General features: G+C 32.5%; 1 protein-coding gene across 1 annotated transcript; it reads left to right on the top strand.

Moving 5' to 3' along the window:
• Nucleotides 1–1,422: 1,422 nt before the first annotated feature.
• Nucleotides 1,423–4,507, top strand: LOC131636810 (WAT1-related protein At1g68170-like). The gene is made up of 7 exons (XM_058907404.1): nucleotides 1,423–1,785; nucleotides 2,845–2,907; nucleotides 3,032–3,148; nucleotides 3,238–3,499; nucleotides 3,603–3,761; nucleotides 3,861–4,012; nucleotides 4,104–4,507. The coding sequence occupies exons 1-7, from the start codon at nucleotides 1,592–1,594 to the stop codon at nucleotides 4,291–4,293; spliced, it is 1,137 nt and encodes a 378-aa protein (XP_058763387.1). The 5' UTR covers nucleotides 1,423–1,591; the 3' UTR covers nucleotides 4,294–4,507.
• Nucleotides 4,508–23,108: the final 18,601 nt, after the last annotated feature.

Raw genomic sequence — 23,108 nt, 5'->3', positions numbered from 1 at the left:
TTGCAATGTCTATGATAGGGTAAATTTTTGTGAATTTTTCTATACATTCTAATGTTATGATCCATAAATGTTGTACAGCAATATGGATTGGATGCGTATTTAGATTTAAATATGTGTTGTTAGATTTAAATATATAAATAGTAATATTGAACTACTTTTTTAATTAACTTATTATAATATAACTTTTTATATTTTTGGATTTATTTTTAGAAATGTATAATGTAATTATAATTATAATAATGATTATGATTATGATTTTTAGAAAGATCACTTTTTCAATATTTGATTATTTAAAATGGAATAACTTCTCTTTTATTAATTTTCAATATTCAATCGTAACTTTCTTCTTTTTCAATATTCAAATAATTAAGTTTTATACGATGTTGCCCACTTTTTCAATATTCATTCGTAATCTCAATTTTTTATATAATATATGAATTAATATTTTTAAGTTTAACAAAATCTTAATTGTAGTGCAAATTAATATAAATAAGTTTTACAAATTCTTAATTGTAATACAAATGGTTTATTGGGTATACACATTATTCAATTTTATTTATAATTTATAATTTAAAAAAATCGTTTATCATTAATATTAATCAGTTTTACTCCGTGCAACACACGGGTTTTACAATTCCTTTATATTGTAAATTGTGTAGACAATTAGAGTTTTATAATCATTTTTATGGATAATTTTGACAAGTGGCCAATTCTAGATAATTTACTATTTTAATAGTTTCTACTTTAAGAAATGTTAGTAAATTAATAATTCAATTTTTTAAAAAATTATTATATATTATCTATGGTCTTGGATAATACGTTATTTTTCTATTTTCTTTATAATTGATTTATGACCAATACACATTACCCTTTTCCAAAATATTTGATCGTCTAATTTCCCCCTCCCCATCAAACAATAAAGAGAAATGTATCTAATAGATATTATATTAGATTAAAAATAAAAAATATAATAGTTTGAAATTAGCAAAGTCAAAAATCAAATAAAAATTAAAGATAGTTAATTATATTAATATTATAATAGAAATTTTTAAAATCACACTTTTGTTTTATTATATTTAATGATTATTATATTTAATAATAATTTTAAAAAATAAATTATAAAATAAATTTTTTAATATAAGAATTTTTATCCCGTGCCTCACCCGGGTAGATATATTAGTTTAGTGTAATTTTAGATGCCAACCTTAAACTTAGACGTGGTCTATTTGTTCAAAATACAAGTGTGGGCTCCAAATATTGATGAATGGCCTCCATCCCACTATAAATTCCAGTCAAAAGCATAATGTGAGAACCACAATACATTACAATTGACATAACTTTATGTGCACGTATAAACAAAACAGATTAGTGCATCTTTGTAGTGTTTCACTATTCTATGTACTATATACTCCTACTTATTGAATATATTTAAACATCGATGGGACATCAATTAAAGATGGTTGGAATAAGAACATACTCCCAACTCAACAACTCAATATAAATACGTTGTTGCTCATAAACATTTTCCACACCACCACCTTCTCTTAAAAACACAACTTGTTGCTATATCATAATACTAGTAATAGTGAAGATGGAGAGCATGAGTAGTATATGGCAGGGGTTGAAACCAGATGTGCTAATGGTGTTTGTACAAATATCAATAGCTGCTGTGAATATAATATACAAACTTGCAATAAATGATGGAATGAGCATGAGAGTTGCCACTGCTTATCGTCTCATCATTGCAGCAGCTTTCACTATCCCAATTGCTCTTATCTTTGATAGGTTCATATATTATTCACCTTCAACTTTTTTATATCACTTGAAATATGTTTTTTTTTTATAAAAAAATTATATGAAAATGATAAATTAATATATTTGAAATGGAGTGTCTCTCAAAATTTTATTTTTAAAAACCGAAATATCTCATCTGAGAGTCGTGACAATTTTTTAGAGACACTAGGTAAATTAGTAGTAATTTAATCATAGAAAAATAAATAGAAGTCATATCTAAGTGTTGTATAATTATACGATAGTTTGTCTTGTACACTTTCCAAAATATCATTCATTCGTCAGTAACGTTTAGATAATAATATATTGCACGCAAGAGTGTAGCATAAAAAGTACGGGTACTTAAATAGAATTTGAATATCCGTCACATTCCTATATATCCTGTGATTCTTATCTTTTGATGATTTTTTTAATATTGATAATTTTGTTATTTTTTTAATGATTAGAGAGATCAACATTAAGAAGGGCAAAAAAGACATCACTTATGTATTATCAAAAAACTGTATGAAACTCAAAGATAACTTTTTAAAAAAGCAAACTTTTTAAAGTTTGGAGGATAATGTTTTATTAACAACTTTTAAATTTTCAATTAAACTTTATCAAAATATTTACTAGTTAAGAAAAAATTTGAAATCAAAATTAAGCTTTGTCACTACTTATTTTATAAGATTAACTACTTCATTCGTAATAAAAAGTAAATATACTTAGAGTTTGGGTGGTTATAAACTGATCATTCTATTTATAGTAATTTGTTGAGAGAAAAAAATCAAAATTTTAAATTAATTTAATCTAGAAACTACTGCACACAACAAAATTCAAGTTACTAAAAAAAATATAAAGTTGTATCAATGATACAAAAACAAGATCCGAACATAAGTTTGTCGTTTTATTCTCAAAAGTGAGAAGAAACTTTTTTTGTTGTTCCCACCAACCATTATCTCTTTCATAACTAAACTTGAGAAAATAGTATTTCTTCTTTTTTTTTTTCTGCTATTACTTTTTACCTTGTAATTTTTCCATAACTAAGCTAAAAAAATTCTGTCTTTTTTGCAGGAAGAAGAGACCAAAGATTACTTGGAGTGTGCTTTCTAAGTCATTTCTATGTGGATTGTTTGGGTATGTGACTTCTAGTTCTATCCTCAAATTATACAAATATTTTCTTCTGTCATGTATCTATATTTTCAATGGTCCAAGCTAATCTTACACGAAAAAACTAATCTATTGATATGTAATATTTCAGGGGAAGTTTGTATCTAAATCTTTACCTCGAGGCTCTGGCTTTGACATCGGCAACGTTTATGTTGGCCATCGTCAACCTAATTCCAGCCATTACCTTCATGATGGCTGTATGCTTGAGGTACATATATATCTATCAATTACATAATGGAAATTACATGTAAACATCGTTCCGTCATTTTTAATTTATTTACTTTTGGTTTTTTATAGAATGGATAAATTAAATTTGAGGGTGATAGAAGGAAAGGCAAAGGTGATAGGAACAGTAATGGGAATAAGTGGAGCAATGTTGATGCTTTTTTTCAAAGGTGCAGAGATTCATATTTGGTCTTCCAATATCAACCTTTTGCATCCACATCACAACCAAAATGAACAAATGGCATCTCACCATGCCGACCTTCGTAAAAAATTGTTGGGTGTTTCAATTGCACTGCTAAGCAGTTGCTCTTTCTCTATGTGGTTTATCATTCAGGTTAGCTTATTATAAATAATTTTTTTAAACCGGAATTTTGATGAACTCGTCATACATATAGTTGTGTTGTGTTGCTGATATCCTTCTCTTTTAAATGGCACAGGCTAAGTTGAATGAGGAATACCCTTGTCATCACTCAAGTGCAGCTTTAATGTCTACAATGGGAGCCATTCAAGGAACTATTATTGCTTTTTGTGTAGACAGGGATTTGAATCAATGGAAACTAGGAAACACCCTCAGGATTCTTACCGTTGTTTATCCGGTATGCTCTAAAAGATTTACAAAATTTTTTAAATTACACTTCAAGAATATATTATATATTCCTTGAAGCCATTTTTCATGTGAGTGAATGTTGATGCAGGGAATTGTGGTGTCTGGATTAGCAGTTATCATGATTGCGTGGTGCATAAAGATGAGAGGACCTCTATTTGCATCTATTTTCAATCCTTTACAACTCTTACTCGTAGTTATAGCTGCTTATTTGATGTTGGATGAGAAATTATTTTTGGGAAGGTATATGTTTTTTATGTCAGTTCATGTTTTTTATTCTGTTTTCCAACCATCATTATATTCACAATTAACTTTTTGAAAATAAATTTCATAGCATGCTTGGAGCAATGATGATTGTTTGCGGACTCTACGCCGTACTTTGGGGACAAAGCAAAGAAATGAAAAAGAAAACGAAGATATTAATAGAGCCACTAGAAATCACAAGAAAAACCGAGAATGTTGAGCTTGTTGTTATTACCGTGCCGGTTCACAATGATAAAGTTATCCAAAACTACAAAAATTAAGTCATTACTAAATAAAAAGTTGATAAATGATCAATCAAAAATCAAAAATTTTAATGACTTAATTCTTATAGCTTTGGATAATTTTATTAGTGCGAACTCACTTAATAGGATAAATATTAAGTTTGGATGTTATTGTTGTTAATAATGATCAATGATTGTTTATATTAAAGATTATGATTTTAAAGGGAAAAGAAAATGAAAACCCCTTCCGTCATTTATATTAATTCGTCTTTCTTCTCGATTACTCTTGATTTCAACATCAACACAGACTCGAGTTGTATTTTATCCAATATCAAATACGATATCAGTTTCCTGTGTGTCAAAATATCAGAGCTATTAGTACATATATGTTCTATAATTTTTATTCCATCATCAAGCACTAATGAATTAAATAATGTTTTTAAAGTAAAATTATGTCATCATTTGAGCAATGATTGGAATATCGTACTATATATACAACAGTTATGCACTGCTATTAATGACTTAAATATGAGGACGAGGATTTACACTGTGGCTGTTTTCTCATTGGTAAACAAAGTTTGGTGCTATCCACAATTTTCAATAAGCTAGCTACTAATCTAAAGAATATATTCCATCTAAATAATATTATATATGTTATTTTTCCAAGTCCTTAAAATGGGTCCACCAAATCTCATGGTTCATGAATTTTCGAGATATGCTATATAGTGACGTAGTAAAAAGCACAATCAAAAAATGCGATAACAACTAATGCACAAAATTACCAAATTCACAAACAGATAATAAATACAGAGCATATATGCAAAGAGAAGATTTGATTAGTGAAAGTGATTAGTGAAAACAGTAAAGGTTTTGCAGTCACATTGTTGTCGCGTAAAAGTTTTCGTGATTTCAGTGTGTTCGGTCAATACAGATATCGTAACACCGATCAGTCTTTGTGGTATGAATTAACTACAATTTATTCTTTAATATAAGTTGATATCTATATCAGTATTGGACGTTTTTGAGGTCGCAGTCGGTTTTTCAAAACATGTATTATTGATGATTGTTGTGATCGGAAGCAAGATGAAGAAGTTATGCCGGAGAAAGGAAAAGAAGGTTTCCGTCTCGCCGGAGAAGAGTTGCGGAACAATGAAAAAACGTTACGGAAATGTGAATATTCTAACTAGGGATTCTTCTACTGTACAGAGAAAAAAAGGTGAATTAAGGGTAAAAATACTTTTTAGTATTAAATATTAAATAATTATTATAATATTTATTATAATATTTATTTTGATTCCACTAGTCAAAACTTGTTCATCTATCTAGTTTGTCTGGGACATGGCATGTCAAATTCCAATCAAAACGAATCATTCATTCTCACAAGTGTTTTACTAGAATGCTACATGTGTATCTTATAAGATTTTAATGTTTTATCAAATAGTTTTAAATATCTTCATATTTTGAGAAAATATAATATGCTGTAAAATATTAATATAATTTAATAAATTTAAATTTTTTAATTGAATGTCTGTATAATATTATTTTAGATTCAGAGCACTGCTTTTTAAACTCTTATATTTTTATATAGATTTTTATTTAAATCTTAAGAGTTTAATGTAATATAAATAAAATTTAAATTTGCAAGTTGTATGTTTGAATTTGATTAGTCAAGTTGAATGGATAATTATTGTAAACGTAAGTATTCAAAGATTTATAGTTTTATATGTTTTGCACGATTTAACTACTAAAAATAAGCTCTGTAGCGACGTGATTCTTATGCCACAAAATGGAATATTACGTCACAACACAAAATTAGCGACGTGGACATATATGTCGCTTGGGAGTGCGTGGCAACTTGGTTGTGTCATGATTCTCACGTCACTAAATAGTGACATGGAAATCACGTCGCAACGTGATAGAACACGGAGAAATTTTGTGGTGTGGTAAACATGACACAAGTTAGCGACGTGGTAATCATTTCACAAACTTTCTGATTAATTTAAGAGAGTAGCGACGTGATACACATGTCACAAATTAGTGACATGTATAACACGTCACAAACGTTAATTTTTTTTTTAAAAAATTATTATTATTATTATAAAAAAGGTTTTATTATTAATATTTTTTATTCAAAATTTCCACCACAATTTCAAAATGCTTGATATAATAATAATAAACAAAATGCTATAATATAATAAACAAAATACAAAAGTATATTGAATTTATAATATAATAAACAAAATGTTACATAAAATTAAATTACCCTACACAATTTCAAATTTAAATAAAAATAAAATTAATCCTAAGGGTCATCTGGATCGGGAAAATCCTCAAGGTTCATATCTTCATCATCATTCTCTCGCTCATTTCCAACCACTCATACGTTTCCACCAAACGGTTGACTACCACTTCTTTGTTGGAATTGCATAAGTAATCGCATTTGCTGCTTCATCTCTGCTTGCCTCTTCGCTATTGTCTCTATTTGTTGTTAATGCCCCTCCATTTGCGCTTTTAGCGCCGCCTCACGTTGCACTTTCTCATCCATTTGGACTTTTAGCGCCGCCTCACGTTGCACTGACTCACGTCTTGCCTCAGTTAGGGCCAATTGTCTTATTGTTTCCATTACTTGCGGTGTCAATTGTGCTGGACGTGACGATCCTTCCCCATCTCTAACTCTTTGAAATAAAGTTGTATCCCCACTTCTCAAGCTTCCCGCCAAATTTCCACCACAAAAAAATCCATTAGGCCCTTTTCCGCCAACGACTTCATTCCAAATATAAAAATATTTATTTTATTGAAATAATAATAATAAACAAAATGCTATAATATAATAAACAAAATACTAAAATCTATTGAATTTATAATATAATAAATAAAATGTTACATAAAATTAAAGTACCCTACACAATTTCAAATTTAAATAAAAATAAAATTAATCCTAAGGGTCATCTGGATCGGGAAAATCCTCAAGGTTCATATCTTTATCATTATTCTCTCGCTCATTTCCAATCACTCATACGTTTCCACCAAACGGTTGACTACCACTTCTTTGTTGGAATTGCATAAGTAATCGCATTTGCTGCTCCATCTCTGCTTGCCTCTTCGCTATTGTCTCTATTTGTTGTTGTTGCCCCTCCATTTGTGCTTTTAGCGCTGCCTCATGTTGCACTTGCTCATCCATTTGGACTTTTAGCGCCGCCTCACGTTGCACTGACTCACGTCTTGCCTCAGTTAGGGCCAATTGTCTTATTGTTTCCATTACTTGCGGTGTCAATTGTGCTGGACATGACGATCCTTCCCCATCTCTAACTTTTTGAAATAAAGTTCTATCCCCACTTCTCAAGCTTCCCGCCAAATTTCCACCACAAAAAAAAACACCCATTAGGCCCTTTTCCGCCAACGACTTCATTCCAAATATAAAAATCAACATCTGGATGAAGCGACTCTCCTTCTCTAGGAGTATATTTGGGATTATTGACCAAAAATGTTACAAGCAATGTTTGATAATCCCCCTACACAAAAAAAAATAAGTATTTAACTTAAATTAAAATATATTAAATAATAAAATGAAAATTAGTTGTCATGTGATTTTTATGCCACAACATCAGAGTTGCCACATGAAAATCACGCCGCAACTTTTTTAGTTGCCACGTGAAAATCACGCCACAACTTTTTTAGTTGTCACGTGAAAATCACATCACAAAATTGCCATTAAATATAAAAAAAATATAATAAAAATTGAATAACTTACCAAAGCTTTTCGTGTACGCTCATAAACATAATCACCCGATTTTTTTGTTTGAGTTTCTTTAACCAGCTCGACCATTAGTGGTTGTCTCCCTAACCTCTTAGCCTAAATAATAAAATTAACTTTAATTAAAAACAAATAATTAATCAAAACATAACTTTAAAAAGTGGTAATAATTACCATGCGCCGAGAATGTTTGTAAGTGCTTATACTTCCAACTGCATTAAGGTAACCCCCTTTTTCAGATGCCCTCATTTTTTTGGCATTTTCAGATTTAGCCTTAAATTTGTCTGATTTCCAATACACAAGAAGTTTCTCAAAATCTTCTTGGTCCATTCACTCGGGACGACTACCATCACGTTCCCAACGCTTTCTAATACGTCGCAACGTGTTGGAAAGTCTTTTTTATGTTCTGCTATAATAATTTTTTTAACAAGTCTCTCGCTCATTTGATCCCAAGTGCACTTTTCCTGATGACATTTAAATAAACTATTAGAAAACTATAGTAAAAAAATTTAAATAAACAATGACTCGAAAAATTAATTAAGTATACCTTAAAACAATTAAACCAAGCCTCTTTATTTGAAACGTCTCCAAAAGTCGTCCAAGCTTCTTTATACATTTGTTGAATCACATAGTACACACACCTTGCAGCAGTCCGACTCGGCCCAAAACTAAAAAACAATAATTTTATTTAGCATACATTAAATATAAATTTATATTTAAAAAAATAAATGTAAACTTAATTAAAATTTAATATATAAGATACTTACGAACTTCCTGCGGGCCAAATATAATTTATGCCGTTAATGATATGAATCTCTCTCGGATCATCCTCCCCCTGAGTATGATCACCATCAGACTGATCATCGTCTCCATCATGCGCAATACCATCCCCACCCGGCTCCACATGATCATTCTCACGTGTAGGTATATGTGTGGTAGGTGAGGTGTGTGACCCCCAGTCTGCTGAAAGGATGGGGGGCACCTGTGTGGGAAGTGGGGTGCGGGATCCCCAAGTCGGCTGGAAGCTTGGGGGAACCTTTGTGGGATGTGGAGTGCGGGATCCCCAAGTCGGCTGGAAGTCTGGAGGCATAATCCAAGCGTGACATTTCTAGGTTCTGCGGCAAAATCAGGATGTATTCGATCAAAGTGCTTCCAAGCCTCGCCATTAGATGGATGTCGCATTGTGCCTGGACTTGTTTTGTTTGTATGATGTCATGTCATCTGACTTGCACTATGCGTTGAAGCAAACATTCTTTTTAACCTTGGTATAATCGGAAGATAAAACATGGACTTCACTGCTACATGTGTTTGCTTACGATTAACAGCTTTACTTTGAATTTGATATCTTGGACTCTCACAGAACTTACATTCCTCCAATAATCCATCATTAGTACCAAACTCATTATCATAAAATAACATGCAACCATTAATGCAACAATCAATTTTTCTTACACTTAAACCTAACTTCGACACCAACTTCTTTGCATCATTAAAAGTTGTAGGCAAGTTGTCTTTCATAGGAGTCGAGTCCAACATCACTTTTGTGAAGAATTCCAAACACTGATCAGGAACATTCTATTTTTCCTTGGCAGCCAATAATCTCACAAACATTTATAATTTTGAGTCCGACGACCCCTCAAACAACGGTATATTCATCTCATTCAACAACTAATAAAATCTCCGCGCATCCTCAACCATGTCACCGATCAGATTAAAGTTTTACTCATATTCCATAGTCGGTCTACTACTTGAAGCATGCGAATTGCTAGTCTCTGGCACGTTCATCGACATTTTTTCACCATTAGACGTCCAAACCCAATAATTATTAATGAAACACCTTCTATGTAAATGACGTGTTACTTCCTTTGGATCATTAATTATACGTCTACATTCACATTTAAGACAAGGACACACCTAACCCCCCCCCCCCCCGCCCTTCGCTTCGACAACATTCCTGAACAAATGCCCACTTGATAAACCCATCAACCCCTTCTATGAAATTTGGTTTAAGTGCACGTCTTCCTGGTTCCAATCTATCGTACATCCAACTACAATAGTACAAATAATATTTCATACTGCATATTTGTACAATCATACAATTTCATATGAGTAAATTTTAATTATTTAATACATGCTCAACTAATACATTTTATACTGTTACAATATATACTACAAATAATAAAATATTTTTTTTAAATACAAATACTACAAATATTTCATATAATAATATTATGTGTTTGTTTTAAATATATATTAAATAAAATATTTTTAATACATAACTATTATTTTCTATTTTTTAAGTTTTATTCTAATATAATAAAAATATATATTAATACAAAATTTAACAATCTACATTATTAGTCTACATTATATGCTTCAAATAATAAAATATTTTTAAATATAAACATTACAATTAATACATATAATAATATTATGTGTTTGTTTTAAATTTATTTAATAGAATATTTTTATTACATAACTATTTTTTTTTATTAAAAAACAATTAATAAAAATTTAACATATAATACTATGATATTCTATTTTTCTACCAAAATTTTCTTTTTTACCTTTTAAACATAATAACATACTAAATTATAATATTACATTTTCTCTTTTACCAATATATATATATATATATATATATATATATATATATATATATATATATATATATATATATATATATATATATATATATATATATATATATATATATATATATAATAAATTTTGTTTATCATTAAATTTTTTTCTTACCATTTAAACATATTAAATATTTTATTTTCCATTAACAAATAGATATTCTGTTTTAAAAAATAATAATATAATATAAATTTTGTTTTACCTAATAAAAAATTTAAATATTCAGTCTTAAAATAATATTCTGTTTTAAAAAAAAATAATATAATATAAATTATATGACATATTTTATAATTTCTGTTTTACCTAAAAATAAATTTTACAAAACAAAATACATAATATATATTTTGTTTTAAAAATATAATCTATTTTAAATATTATGTTTTAAAAATATAATCAATTTTAAATATAATATACATATTTTGTTTAAAATAATATTCTGTTTGAAAATAATAATAATATAATATAAATTATATTAACTAATATTAACTATTTTAAAATATAAATTTTTGATTTACCTAATACCAACTTATATTCTGTTTAAAAAAAAATATTTAATATAAATTATATTAACTAATATTAACTATTATTATTTAGTTTTACCTAATAATAAATTTTACAAAATAAAAAACATAATATTTCAAAACAAACTAATATTTGTCAAATTTTAAAACAAATAAATATAATATCTAAAAATCAAGCAACAATCCAAATAATATATCAAAATTTATTAAAATTGCAAAAATACCTCTTTTGCAATCTCCTTCAATCTTCTTTGTCCAATCTTTCTTTAAATCTCTTCAATATTCTTCAATCCTCTTCACTTCAATACTTAAAAAAAAATTAACAGAAATTAAATACCTAAATTAGTATAAATAATATTTGAAGAAAAAAAATACAGCAATAAGAATATTATAAGAGTAACTTACCTTTATAGAAATTGCAATGAAAGAAAAAAAAGGAAAGGATTAATGGAAGAAGAGGAATAGAAGGAAATGTGAGGGGGAGGAAGTTGAGAAACGTGAGAGGAAAAATGTCAAGTTTCTGAGATTTGGGAGATTTGGGAACGATGAAGGTGTTATATATAAGGTTGTCAGCGACGTGGAATTCATGCCACAATTTACCCACGTGGAACCCACGTCGCAACAATCAAATGGTCATATGCAATTACTGCTACTCTTGCCATATCCTGCACACGGTCAAGTCAAATGCCCTCTTAAAGTGTTGCGGCATGTTATACACGTCACAACGTGAAATTTGTAAATTTAAGTTTCCCTCTTAAACTACTTTGCAGATTTCAGGGCGCGAGGTTTTAATTTAATTTATTGGGATATAGCGACGTGGTTTTCTAGACGCCAATCAGCGAAGTGAAAATCACGTCGCAACTTCTCAACGGTCAAAACTTTGCCACGTGACAAGCATTACGCTAGTTGCGACGTGGTTAGCATTACGCTACAGGCCAACATATATTTTCATTAATTGCCTTTTCAGAGTCAAGTCAAAACCAAGTCAATTCGTGATCAGGCTTTTTCTTACACAAACGTTGCAACGTGAGATCCACTACACAATATAATATTTCAAATTTTGAAAAAATCCCTCCATCAGATTGTTAGAGTTTTTAAATTAATTTAAGTGTAGCGACGTTTCTTCCATGTCGCAAATGTATTTTTTTTTAAAATTTCTTACTCCCACCATCTTTTCGTTATTTTCAATATTTTATTAGTAAATATGGTAGTGACGTGTCATTCACGTCGCAACTACCATTTTTTAGCCACATGTTTACCACGTTACAAATTCACGTGGGTAGGGACAAAATTTATTGTAATGCTAGGAATCATCTTTATACTTCAAAAAACTTAAAAATTAAAAATTATAATAATTTTGATTAAATATTAAAATTAAATATTCAATTATTTTGGAAATTTGAATATAATTTATGACCAAATTCATAGACTTATATTTTCAAATTATATATCTAGTCAAGTATGATATGGAAAATTTTCTCATTCATTCACTATAGTATGATAGTATCTCGGTTTATATTTTGTGCAAATTGAATTCTACTTTACATTACTATCATTTAATACTCAAACTAAAATTATAAGAAAATTTCTTTGCCGACCTCCCAACTCTCTAGCCCACCTCTGGTGAAAAACCCAAACTACCCTTGACTTTGGAAGTTCATTTCCGAAATGCAAGAAAAAGGTGTTTTCGGAGATGCATCTCCGAAAGCGCCTTTTTTTTTTTGAAAAAATTGTCTTATTTCGGAAGTTCATTTCCGAAAACAGCATTTCGGAAGTGAACTTCCGAAATACTGCGCGTTCTGCAGATTTAACAAAACACTCCCCCTCTCCCATTCATTTACCATAACTCAAATCAAAACACAACCCCTCTTCAAATTTTCTGCCAAAATCAAGTGTAAGATCAAAGAGCATTCCCAAGTCTTCTTCCAAACTCATCATCAAACACTAATTGGTAAGTTCTACATTGTTTTTTCAAGTTTTAGATCTATTTGAATAAACTCTAATAGGGTGTTTAGAAACTGAAAAAAATCACATTAAGATAGGTTAGTACTGATATTAGGATGTTTAGTAGGCATAAAAGTAGTTTTGGTTTAGGTTTTTTGGGTCTGCCATTGGAGGCTGTATTGAAGGTCTGCGCAGGGGTGTTTCGGAAGTTCATTTCCGAAAACACCTCCATCCCAGTTTTCGGAAATGAACTTCCGAACTGAACCAGAAGTTCATTTTTTTTTTGTTTTTTCATTTGCCTCGCATATTAATCGATTTCGATTGTTTACAGGAATATGTCAGGCAACCAACCAGCACGCATCAGACAGGGGAGAGAGTCCCAAACTGCGTCGGCTAGAGAGGGTAGGGAGTGTCCGTTTTAATTTGCAAGTACTTTATTTTTAACGCCTTTGTTTATTGTGCCTGTTTCTTTGAAGTTTGTGTGCATGCGTTCTGACTTCTTTGACGGTGTGTCGCTGGTTTCCAACGTCTTTGTTCTTTAATGACTTGTCTGTTTCCCAAGCGTTTTTGTCCCCTTTCTTCTTTTATAAAAGGAGGTCTCATGGACCTTTCTTTCTTCATTTTTACGCAGGAATGGGTGGCGCTAAGGGAAGAAAGGGTTCTTCAACCTCGTGCTCTCGCGGAGTGAAGGAGGTGAAGGAGAAGAATAAGGTTTTGACTGGTTCTGCTTCTCGTCCCCTGGGGGTCCATGGCTCGGACGTGCAGGCTCAGTCTTCAGGCGTGAGAGTCATGATCAACGCTGATGGTTCTGAGACTGAGTGGGATGAGGATTGGTATAATTATCTTCATTCGGAGGAGTTCGCTCGTCAGGCAGAATAACGTGTTTTTGTTTTGTTTGATGTGTATTTTGTAACGCTCGTCGGGCAGAATAACGTGTTTTTATTTTGTTTGACGTGTTTTGTTTTGTTTTGTTTTGATTTCGGATTGTATCTTTCGCACAGTGTTTTTGGATTGGATTTATCATCTTAGTATTTTCAGTTTATCTATTGCTTATTTTTATTTGGCGTTTGCGTTTAATTAAAATGCGAGACAGTTTAAGAAAAAGCATAAAAATAACACAGTTTCAGCATAATTCGGAAGTTCATTTCCGAAGACACCCCCCATGAGGTGTTTTCGGAAGTTCATCTCCGAAGACACCCCCTATGAGGTGTTTTCGGAGATGCACTTCCGAATTATGGAAATTTTTTTTAAAAAAAAAAGCGCTTCGGAAGTTCATTTCCGAAGCAGGGGTATTTTGAGATTTTCGCTGGGAGTGACCCCATAGGGAGGTGGCTAAAGAAATTTCCAATTATAATGCATAGACATTCTTTGACTTCCTTCAGTTTTGAATTGGTTAAAATAGTTCACATTATATATTTACAATCGAGATGAAGGATAATTTATGGAATACTATAATTCAGATTTAGACTTTGATATTTTTTCTAGGTCAGATTTAAACTTCACAAAATCTATTTGACATGGATTCTTATTATCTTTGTTAAAAAAACTCGTCTACATCTTAATATTTTAAATATTCAATTTATAAATATTAATAAAACATTAATTTTTTTCCTAATATACCTTTTAATAGTTAATAGTTTTCTTTCCTTCAAATTTTTAATTTTATTTTTTCTATATCATTAATAGTTATACACACCTTTAACATATGACTGAACAACTATTGTAGTTTATAAAATACATGATGAGAAAGAAGTGAAGTATCTCATTGAATTGTATTGGTTATGTACAAGTAGAGTTGTTAAAATAGACTACCCGGTCTTAGATGGGCTTTTTTATATGGACTCGAGAATTATTACTCGAGCCTGACCCTAGATAGGCTTCGGACTACGCAGCCCTAAATGAGTGTTTTTAAATAAAAAAATTAAAATAAAAACTCATTAATATTTATTATAAATTAAATGAAAATTATATTATTTTTAACATAATACATTTTTAAGTACTATATTATCTCTTATAAATACTATAATGTGTTTTTAAATACAATATATGTCTAAATTGTATAAAATAATACTTGAATAGTTAGCATAAGATAAAAACTAATATAATACGATGAAAAAATTATGATTATATTAATGTATAATATTTAAAAGAGAAAGATTGAATAGAATAGAGATAAAATTTAGTGAGGTGAGAAAAATGAATGTGCTATTTAGAATAAGACAATATAAATATTAATATATATTTTTAAAATTTTCTATTTATGCGGGCCTAATGGGCTACCCACGACCCATATGGGCTAACCCATTTTGACAACTCTACGTACAAGTGACACATTACACTTATAAGGAAATGTAGGTGTAAAAAGTAGTTACACTCAATAACTAATTTTCAATAAGTTAGTTAGTTATAACAACTAATAAGTACCAATAACAAGCTTCTACATCAAGTTTATAATGTAACACCCCATGATTTCAGTTTATTAATTTAATTAAGATTTAAATTAAATAATTGGAATTTAGTATTTTAATCGGAAAATGATGAAATAAAGGCTATTGGGCTTATGGTGTGATGTTAGTAAAAGAGGGGTGCTATATTGGTTAGGCCTTTTACTAAGTTGTGATATTTTATTTTATTTTATTTTCATAAAATAAGAAAGAAAGGAACCATTTGGGGAGAAAGGAAGAACACGTGAAAAGAAGGGAAGAGTAAGAGGCAAGAACGTGAAACCGGAAGGAGAGCATTCAAGAGATTCATCGAGGTAAGGGGGGACTCTGTTAGAACAAGATTTGTTCTGATCAATTATCTTAGTTTTGATGATAACAATAATATGAATTTTGCTTAAGATAATATGGTACTCTAATCCAATGCAATTTCCCTTTCAGGAAATATATAAAGAGTACGCATAATTCAGCGCTCAGAAGCTTTGTCTCAAAGGGTTCAGCATGCAACATCAGAACATGGTCTGGCAAGACATCAGAAGATGGTCGAAGCAGAATCAGAACATGGGTCTATGAAAGCATCAGAAGAACATGAGATCAGAAGCACTGAAGCTCAGAAGATGGTATCACGCTCAGAAGCACTTCACGGTCAGAAGATCAGAAGATGCTATGCACCAAGCTGTTTGACTCTGATGATATTCAAACGCTGTATTTACAAACATCAGATAAGAAGGAAGTACAAGTGGCAAGCTACGCTGACTGACAAAAGGAACGTTAAAAGCTATTAAAGGCTACGTCAGTAGACACAGCGTGAACAAGGCTCGAGGTAGTTGACAAAAGCGTATAACATTAAATGCGATGCTGTACGGAACACGCAAAGCATTAAATGCATTCAACGGTCATCTTCTCAACGCCTATAAATATGAAGTTCTGATGAGAAGCAAGGTTGACGATTTTAACGATTCTGCACCAAAACAACTCATATCAAACTTGCTGAAACGCTGTTCAAATCTAAACTCAGAATCTTCATCTTCATCAAAGCTCACTACATTGCTGTTGTAATATATTAGTGAGATTAAGCTTAAACGATTAAGAGAAATATCACAGTTGTGATTATCGCTTTTAAGAAGCATTTGTAAACTCTTAGAATTGATTACATTAAGTTGTAAGTAACTAGAGTGATCGTGTTGATCAGAATACTCTAGGAAGTCTTAGGAGTGAACTAAGCAGATTGTAACTAGAGTGATCGTGTTGATCAGTAGACTCTAGAAAAGTCTTAGAGGGTATCTAAGCAGTGATTCCTGGAGTGATCAGTGTGTGATCAGAAGACTCTGGAAGACTTAGTTGCGGACTAAGTGGAAAACCATTGTAATCCGTGCGATTAGTGGATTAAATCCTCAGTTGAGGTAAATCATCTCTGCGGGGGTGGACTGGAGTAGTTTAGTTAACAACGAACCAGGATAAAAATAACTGTGCACTTTATTTTTATCTGTCAAGTTTTTAAAGCTACACTTATTCAAACCCCCCCTTTCTAAGTGTTTTTCTATCCTTCAATTGGCATCAGAGCGCCGGTTCTAAGGTGCAAGCACTTAACCGTGTTTAGAAAAGATTCAGGAAGAGAAAAACGCTTCAGTAAAAGATGGTTGATGAAAGTGAAAAGTCTACACCTACACCTGCATCTACATCTGGCTCTGCTGAGCAATACAACGGTAACAATGGTTATACTAGACCGCCGGTATTTGATGGTGAAAACTTTGAATACTGGAAAGATAAACTGGAAAGTTACTTTCTGGGTCTAGATGGTGATCTATGGGATCTTCTGATGGATGGTTACAAACATCCTGTAAATGCCAGAGGCGTAAAGCTGACAAGGCAAGAAATGGATGATGATCAGAAAAAGCTTTTCAGGAATCATCATAAATGCAGAACTGTTTTGCTGAATGCTATCTCTCATGCTGAGTATGAGAAGATATCTAACAGGGAAACGGCTTATGACATATATGAGTCCTTGAAAATGACTCATGAAGGAAATGCTCAAGTCAAGGAGACTAAAGCTCTAGCTTTAATCCAGAAGTATGAAGCCTTCAAGATGGAGGATGATGAAGACATTGAAAAGATGTTTTCAAGATTTCAAACTCTTACTGCTGGATTGAGAGTTCTTGACAAGGGATACACCAAGGCTGATCATGTAAAGAAGATCATCAGAAGCTTACCCAGAAGATGGGGTCCTATGGTGACTGCATTCAAGATTGCAAAGAATCTGAATGAAGTTTCTCTGGAAGAGCTTATCAGTGCCTTGAGAAGTCATGAAATAGAGCTGGACGCAAATGAGCCTCAAAAGAAAGGTAAGTCTATTGCATTAAAATCTAATATCAAGAAATGCACTAACGCTTTTCAGGCTAGAGAAGAAGATCCTGAAGAATCAGAATCTGAAGAAGAAGATGAACTGTCCTTAATCTCCAGAAGGCTAAATCAACTCTGGAAGACCAAGCAGAGGAAGTTCAGAGGCTTCAGAAGCTCAAAGAAATTTGAACGTGGAGAATCTTCTGATGACAGAAGATTTGACAAGAAGAAAGTCATGTGCTATGAATGCAATGAGCCTGGACACTACAAGAACGAATGTCCAAATCTTCAGAAGGAAAGTCCCAAGAAAAAGCTTCATAAGAAGAAAGGTCTTATGGCAACCTGGGATGAGTCAGAAGATGACTCAGAAGATGAGCAGGCTAACTGTGCGCTGATGGCGACAGAAGATGACGGATCAGAATCTACATCAGAATCAGATTCTGAAGAGGTATTTTCTGAACTTACTAGAGATGAGTTAGTTTCCGGTCTAACTGAACTACTGGAACTCAAGTCTCAGATTAGTCTCAAATACAAAAAGCTGAAAAAGCAATTTGAATTTGAAACAAAGAAGCTTGAGTTGGAAAATTCTGAATTAAAAGAAAAACTTTTAAAATTATCCAATAATGTTGGATCTCCTTCTGATTCAGAAAAATCCACTCCTAGTCTAAACCATATTCTGAAAGAATATGATTTAAGTTTCAGGAAGTTCTTATCTAGAAGTATTGGCAGAAGTCAGCTAGCTTCTATGATATATGCTGTGTCTGGAAACAAAAGAGTAGGCATTGGCTTTGAGGGTGAAATCCCATACAAACTTGAACCTGTTGATGAAATGAAAATCACATACAAGCCATTGTATGATCAGTTCAAGTATGGCCACTCTCATGATATTAGGCACACTTCACATGCTCAAAGCTTTCACATAACACACACCAAAAAGCATGTGACACAACCTAGGAAATATCATGAAACTCACATTAAGAATTATCATGCTGTTCCTCCTATTGCTTACAATGCTAAACCCAAGTTCAATCAGAACTTGAGAAAATCTAACAAGAAAGGACCCAAGAAAATGTGGGTACCTAAGGATAAGATTATTCCTATTGCAGATATCCTTGACTGCAAAAAGGACAAAGCACAACATGTCATGGTACCTGGACTCTGGATGCTCGCGACACATGACAGGAAGAAGGTCTATGTTCCAAGACCTGGTGCTTAAGTCTGGAGGAGAAGTCAAGTTTGGAGGAGATCAGAAGGGCAAGATAATTGGCTCTGGAACTATAAAGTCTGGTAACTCTCCTTCCATTTCTAATGTACTTCTTGTAGAAGGATTAACACATAACCTCTTATCTATCAGTCAATTAAGTGACAATGGTTATGATATAATCTTTAATCAAGAGTCTTGCAAGGCTGTAAATCAGAAGGATGGCTCAATCCTATTTACAGGCAAGAGGAAGAACAACATTTATAAGACAGATCTGCAAGATCTTATGAGTCAGAAGGTGACTTGTCTTATGTCTGTTTCTGAAGAGCAGTGGGTCTGGCACAGAAGATTAGGTCATGCTAGTTTGAGAAAGATTTCTCAGATTAACAAACTGAATCTGGTCAGAGGACTCCCTAATCTGAAATTCAAATCAGACGCTCTTTGTGAAGCATGTCAGAAGGGCAAGTTCTCCAAACCTGCATTCAAGTCCAAGAATGTTGTTTCTACCTCAAGGCCATTAGAACTCTTGCACATTGATCTGTTTGGCCCAGTCAAAACAGCATCTGTCAGAGGGAAGAAATATGGATTAGTCATCGTAGATGATTATAGCCGCTGGACATGGGTAAAATTCTTGAAACACAAGGATGAGACTCATTCAGTGTTCTTTGATTTCTGCATTCAGATTCAATCTGAAAAAGAGTGTAAAATCATAAAGGTCAGAAGTGATCATGGTGGTGAATTTGAGAACAGATCCTTTGAAGAGTTCTTCAAAGAAAATGGTATTGCCCATGATTTCTCTGGTCCTAGAACTCCACAGCAAAATGGGGTTGTAGAACGAAAGAATAGGACTCTGCAAGAAATGGCCAGAACCATGATCAATGAAACCAATATGGCTAAGCATTTCTGGGCAGAAGCAATAAACACTGCATGCTATATTCAGAATAGAATCTCTATCAGACCTATTCTAAATAAGACTCCCTATGAATTGTGGAAGAATAGAAAGCCCAACATTTCATATTTCCATCCTTTTGGATGTGTATGCTTTATTCTGAACACTAAAGATTATCTTGGTAAGTTTGATTCCAAAGCACAGAAATGTTTCCTTCTTGGATATTCTGAACGCTCAAAAGGCTACAGAGTATACAATACTGAAACATTGATTGTAGAAGAATCAATCAATATCAGGTTTGATGATAAGCTTGGTTCTGAAAAACCAAAGCAGTTTGATAATTTTGCAGATTGTGATATTGATATATCAGAAGTTGTTGAGCCAAGAAGCAACGCATCAGAAGCAGAGCTTCTCAGAAGCGAAGAATCTGAAGATCAAGTATCAGCTTCTCTGGAGGATCTAAGTATTTCTGAAGAACCATCTGTCAGAAGATCATCCAGACTCATCTCTGGTCATTCAGAAGATGTCATCCTTGGAAAGAAGGATGATCCAATCAGAACAAGAGCATTCCTTAAGAACAATGCAGACTGTCAATTAGGTCTTGTATCTTTGATCGAGCCAACTTCTGTTGATCATGCTCTAGAAGATCCAGACTGGATAATTGCTATGCAAGAAGAACTGAATCAGTTTACAAGGAATGATGTTTGGGATCTTGTTCCTAGACCAGATGGATTCAATATAATTGGTACAAAATGGGTCTTCAGAAACAAGCTCAGTGAGAAAGGTGAAGTGGTAAGGAACAAAGCCAGACTGGTGGCTCAGGGTTATAGTCAGCAAGAAGGGATTGATTATACAGAAACCTTTGCATCAGTGGCCAGGTTAGAATCTATTCGTCTATTAATTTCATTTGCCACTCAACATAACATCACTCTTTATCAGATGGATGTCAAGAGTGCCTTCTTAAATGGTTATATAGATGAAGAAGTTTATGTCCATCAACCTCCTGGTTTTGAAGACTCTATGTCTCCTAATCATGTATTTAAACTTAAGAAATCATTGTATGGATTGAAACAGGCTCCCAGAGCTTGGTATGAACGCTTAAGTTCTTTCCTTCTGGATAATGGTTTCACTAGAGGAAAAGTGGACACTACTCTCTTTTGTAAAACCTTTAAAAGGGATATTTTAATTTGTCAAATATATGTAGATGATATTATTTTTGGAACATCTAATGCTACACTTGGAAAGGAGTTTGCTAAGTCTATGCAGGCTGAGTTTGAAATGAGCATGATGGGAGAACTCAAGTATTTCCTTGGAATACAAATAAATCAAACATCAGAAGGAACGTATGTTCATCAAACCAAGTATGTGAAGGAACTTCTGAAGAAGTTTAATCTTCTAGACTGCAAAGAAGCCAAAACTCCTATGCATCCAACATGCATCCTAGGTAAGGATGAGGTAAGTAAGAAGGTAGATCAGAAGTTATACAGAGGTATGATTGGATCTCTTCTATATCTGACTGCTTCTAGACCTGACATTCTGTTCAGTGTTTGTTTGTGTGCTAGATTCCAATCAGATCCTAGAGAATCTCATTTAACTGCTGTTAAGAGAATTCTAAGGTATCTGAAAGGTACTACTAATGTTGGCTTAGTTTACAGAAAATCTAAAGAATACAACTTAGTAGGATTCTGCGATGCTGATTATGCTGGAGACAGAATTGAAAGAAAAAGTACTTCAGGAAGTTGCCAGTTTCTTGGAAGTCATTTGATCTCTTGGTATAGCAAGAAGCAAGCAACTATTGCTCTATCAACAACAGAAGCAGAATATGTCGCTGCTGCTGGTTGTAGTACACAGATGCTCTGGATGAAGAGTCAGTTAGAAGATTATCAGATATTTGAGAGTAACATTCCTATATTCTGTGATAATACTTCTGCTATATGTTTATCTAAGAATCCTATTCTTCATTCAAAAGCTAAACATATTGAGATTAAACATCATTTCATAAGGGACTATGTTCAGAAGGGTGTTATATCTTTAAACTTTGTTGATACAGACCATCAATGGGCTGATATCTTTACAAAACCCCTGGCTGAAGATAGGTTTAAGTTCATTCTGAAGAACATCAGTATGGATTTATGCCCAGAATGAGAAGATGAGAAGTTCTCATGTATGAGTATCTTCTGAAATGAAAATGGATTATTTCTTATATCAGAAGTTCTGATTGAAATCGTTTAGAAATTATGATTCGGTTATTACTAACGTTTCAGTGTCTAAGTTGACTCAGAACCTCTTTTAAAGCAAAACAGCTGTTACGTTTTATCTCGGGATGGTAAACCTGTCGTTACTATTCATGAATAAACGTGCGTGCAGTTGAAGGGACACCGACCATAGGTAACTGTGCTAGTCACCTCATTTGTCTTTATCATCTCTCCTCACGTCACGTAACATTAAATGCTATTCATCATTCGTTTCATTTTATTTTCTTTTAAATACTCTTCAAACTCTTCTCTTTCCCTCTCATCTTTCTCTATCTCCTTTTTTTCTCTCTCTCTCTTCCATATCAAACCCTACCTGTTCATTTTCTGCAAACCCATCATGAACTCTTCATCAAGCCCAGGAAATAATGAAAATGATCAAAACAACAAAAGAAAAGCTGTTGAAACATCACCTTCCAAACCCAAAAAGATCAAAATCACCTATGATCCTCTCAAGGTGAATCCTTTCGAAGCAATGTTGTCTGGAAATTATTCTAGACGAGTGTTTCATCCTCCTGGTGAAAGCCCTCCATCATCTCCATCTTCTTCCTCATCTTTCGACCTTCAAGACTCAGCTTCCTCTTCATCTAACCCTTCCTCTCCCTTAATCGACTCCGAAGAAATCTCTTCATCTTCACCTGCTGGGAATGCTGTCTCTGGTAAAGATGGTGGAAGATCTGCATCAGAACCAAGTCTCCCTGACTCCTCGCCTGAAAGCCCGAGAAGCAGTCAATGAAGCGTTTCACTCCTTCATGGCATGCTGGCACAGACGTTGTCTTAGCTAGGGTCTTAGGATTTGGTCTTTGTAGTTTTCTTTTCCTTGTTGCATCTGCTTGTTAAACATAGGAACTTCTTGTAATCCTTTTTAG

This window comes from Vicia villosa, unplaced genomic scaffold (assembly GCF_029867415.1).
Source record: "Vicia villosa cultivar HV-30 ecotype Madison, WI unplaced genomic scaffold, Vvil1.0 ctg.001839F_1_1, whole genome shotgun sequence".
NCBI classification, from domain to species: Eukaryota; Viridiplantae; Streptophyta; class Magnoliopsida; order Fabales; family Fabaceae; genus Vicia; species Vicia villosa.
The sequence above is the reverse complement of the archived record's forward strand: the minus strand, read 5'-3'. Positions and strand labels throughout refer to the sequence as shown.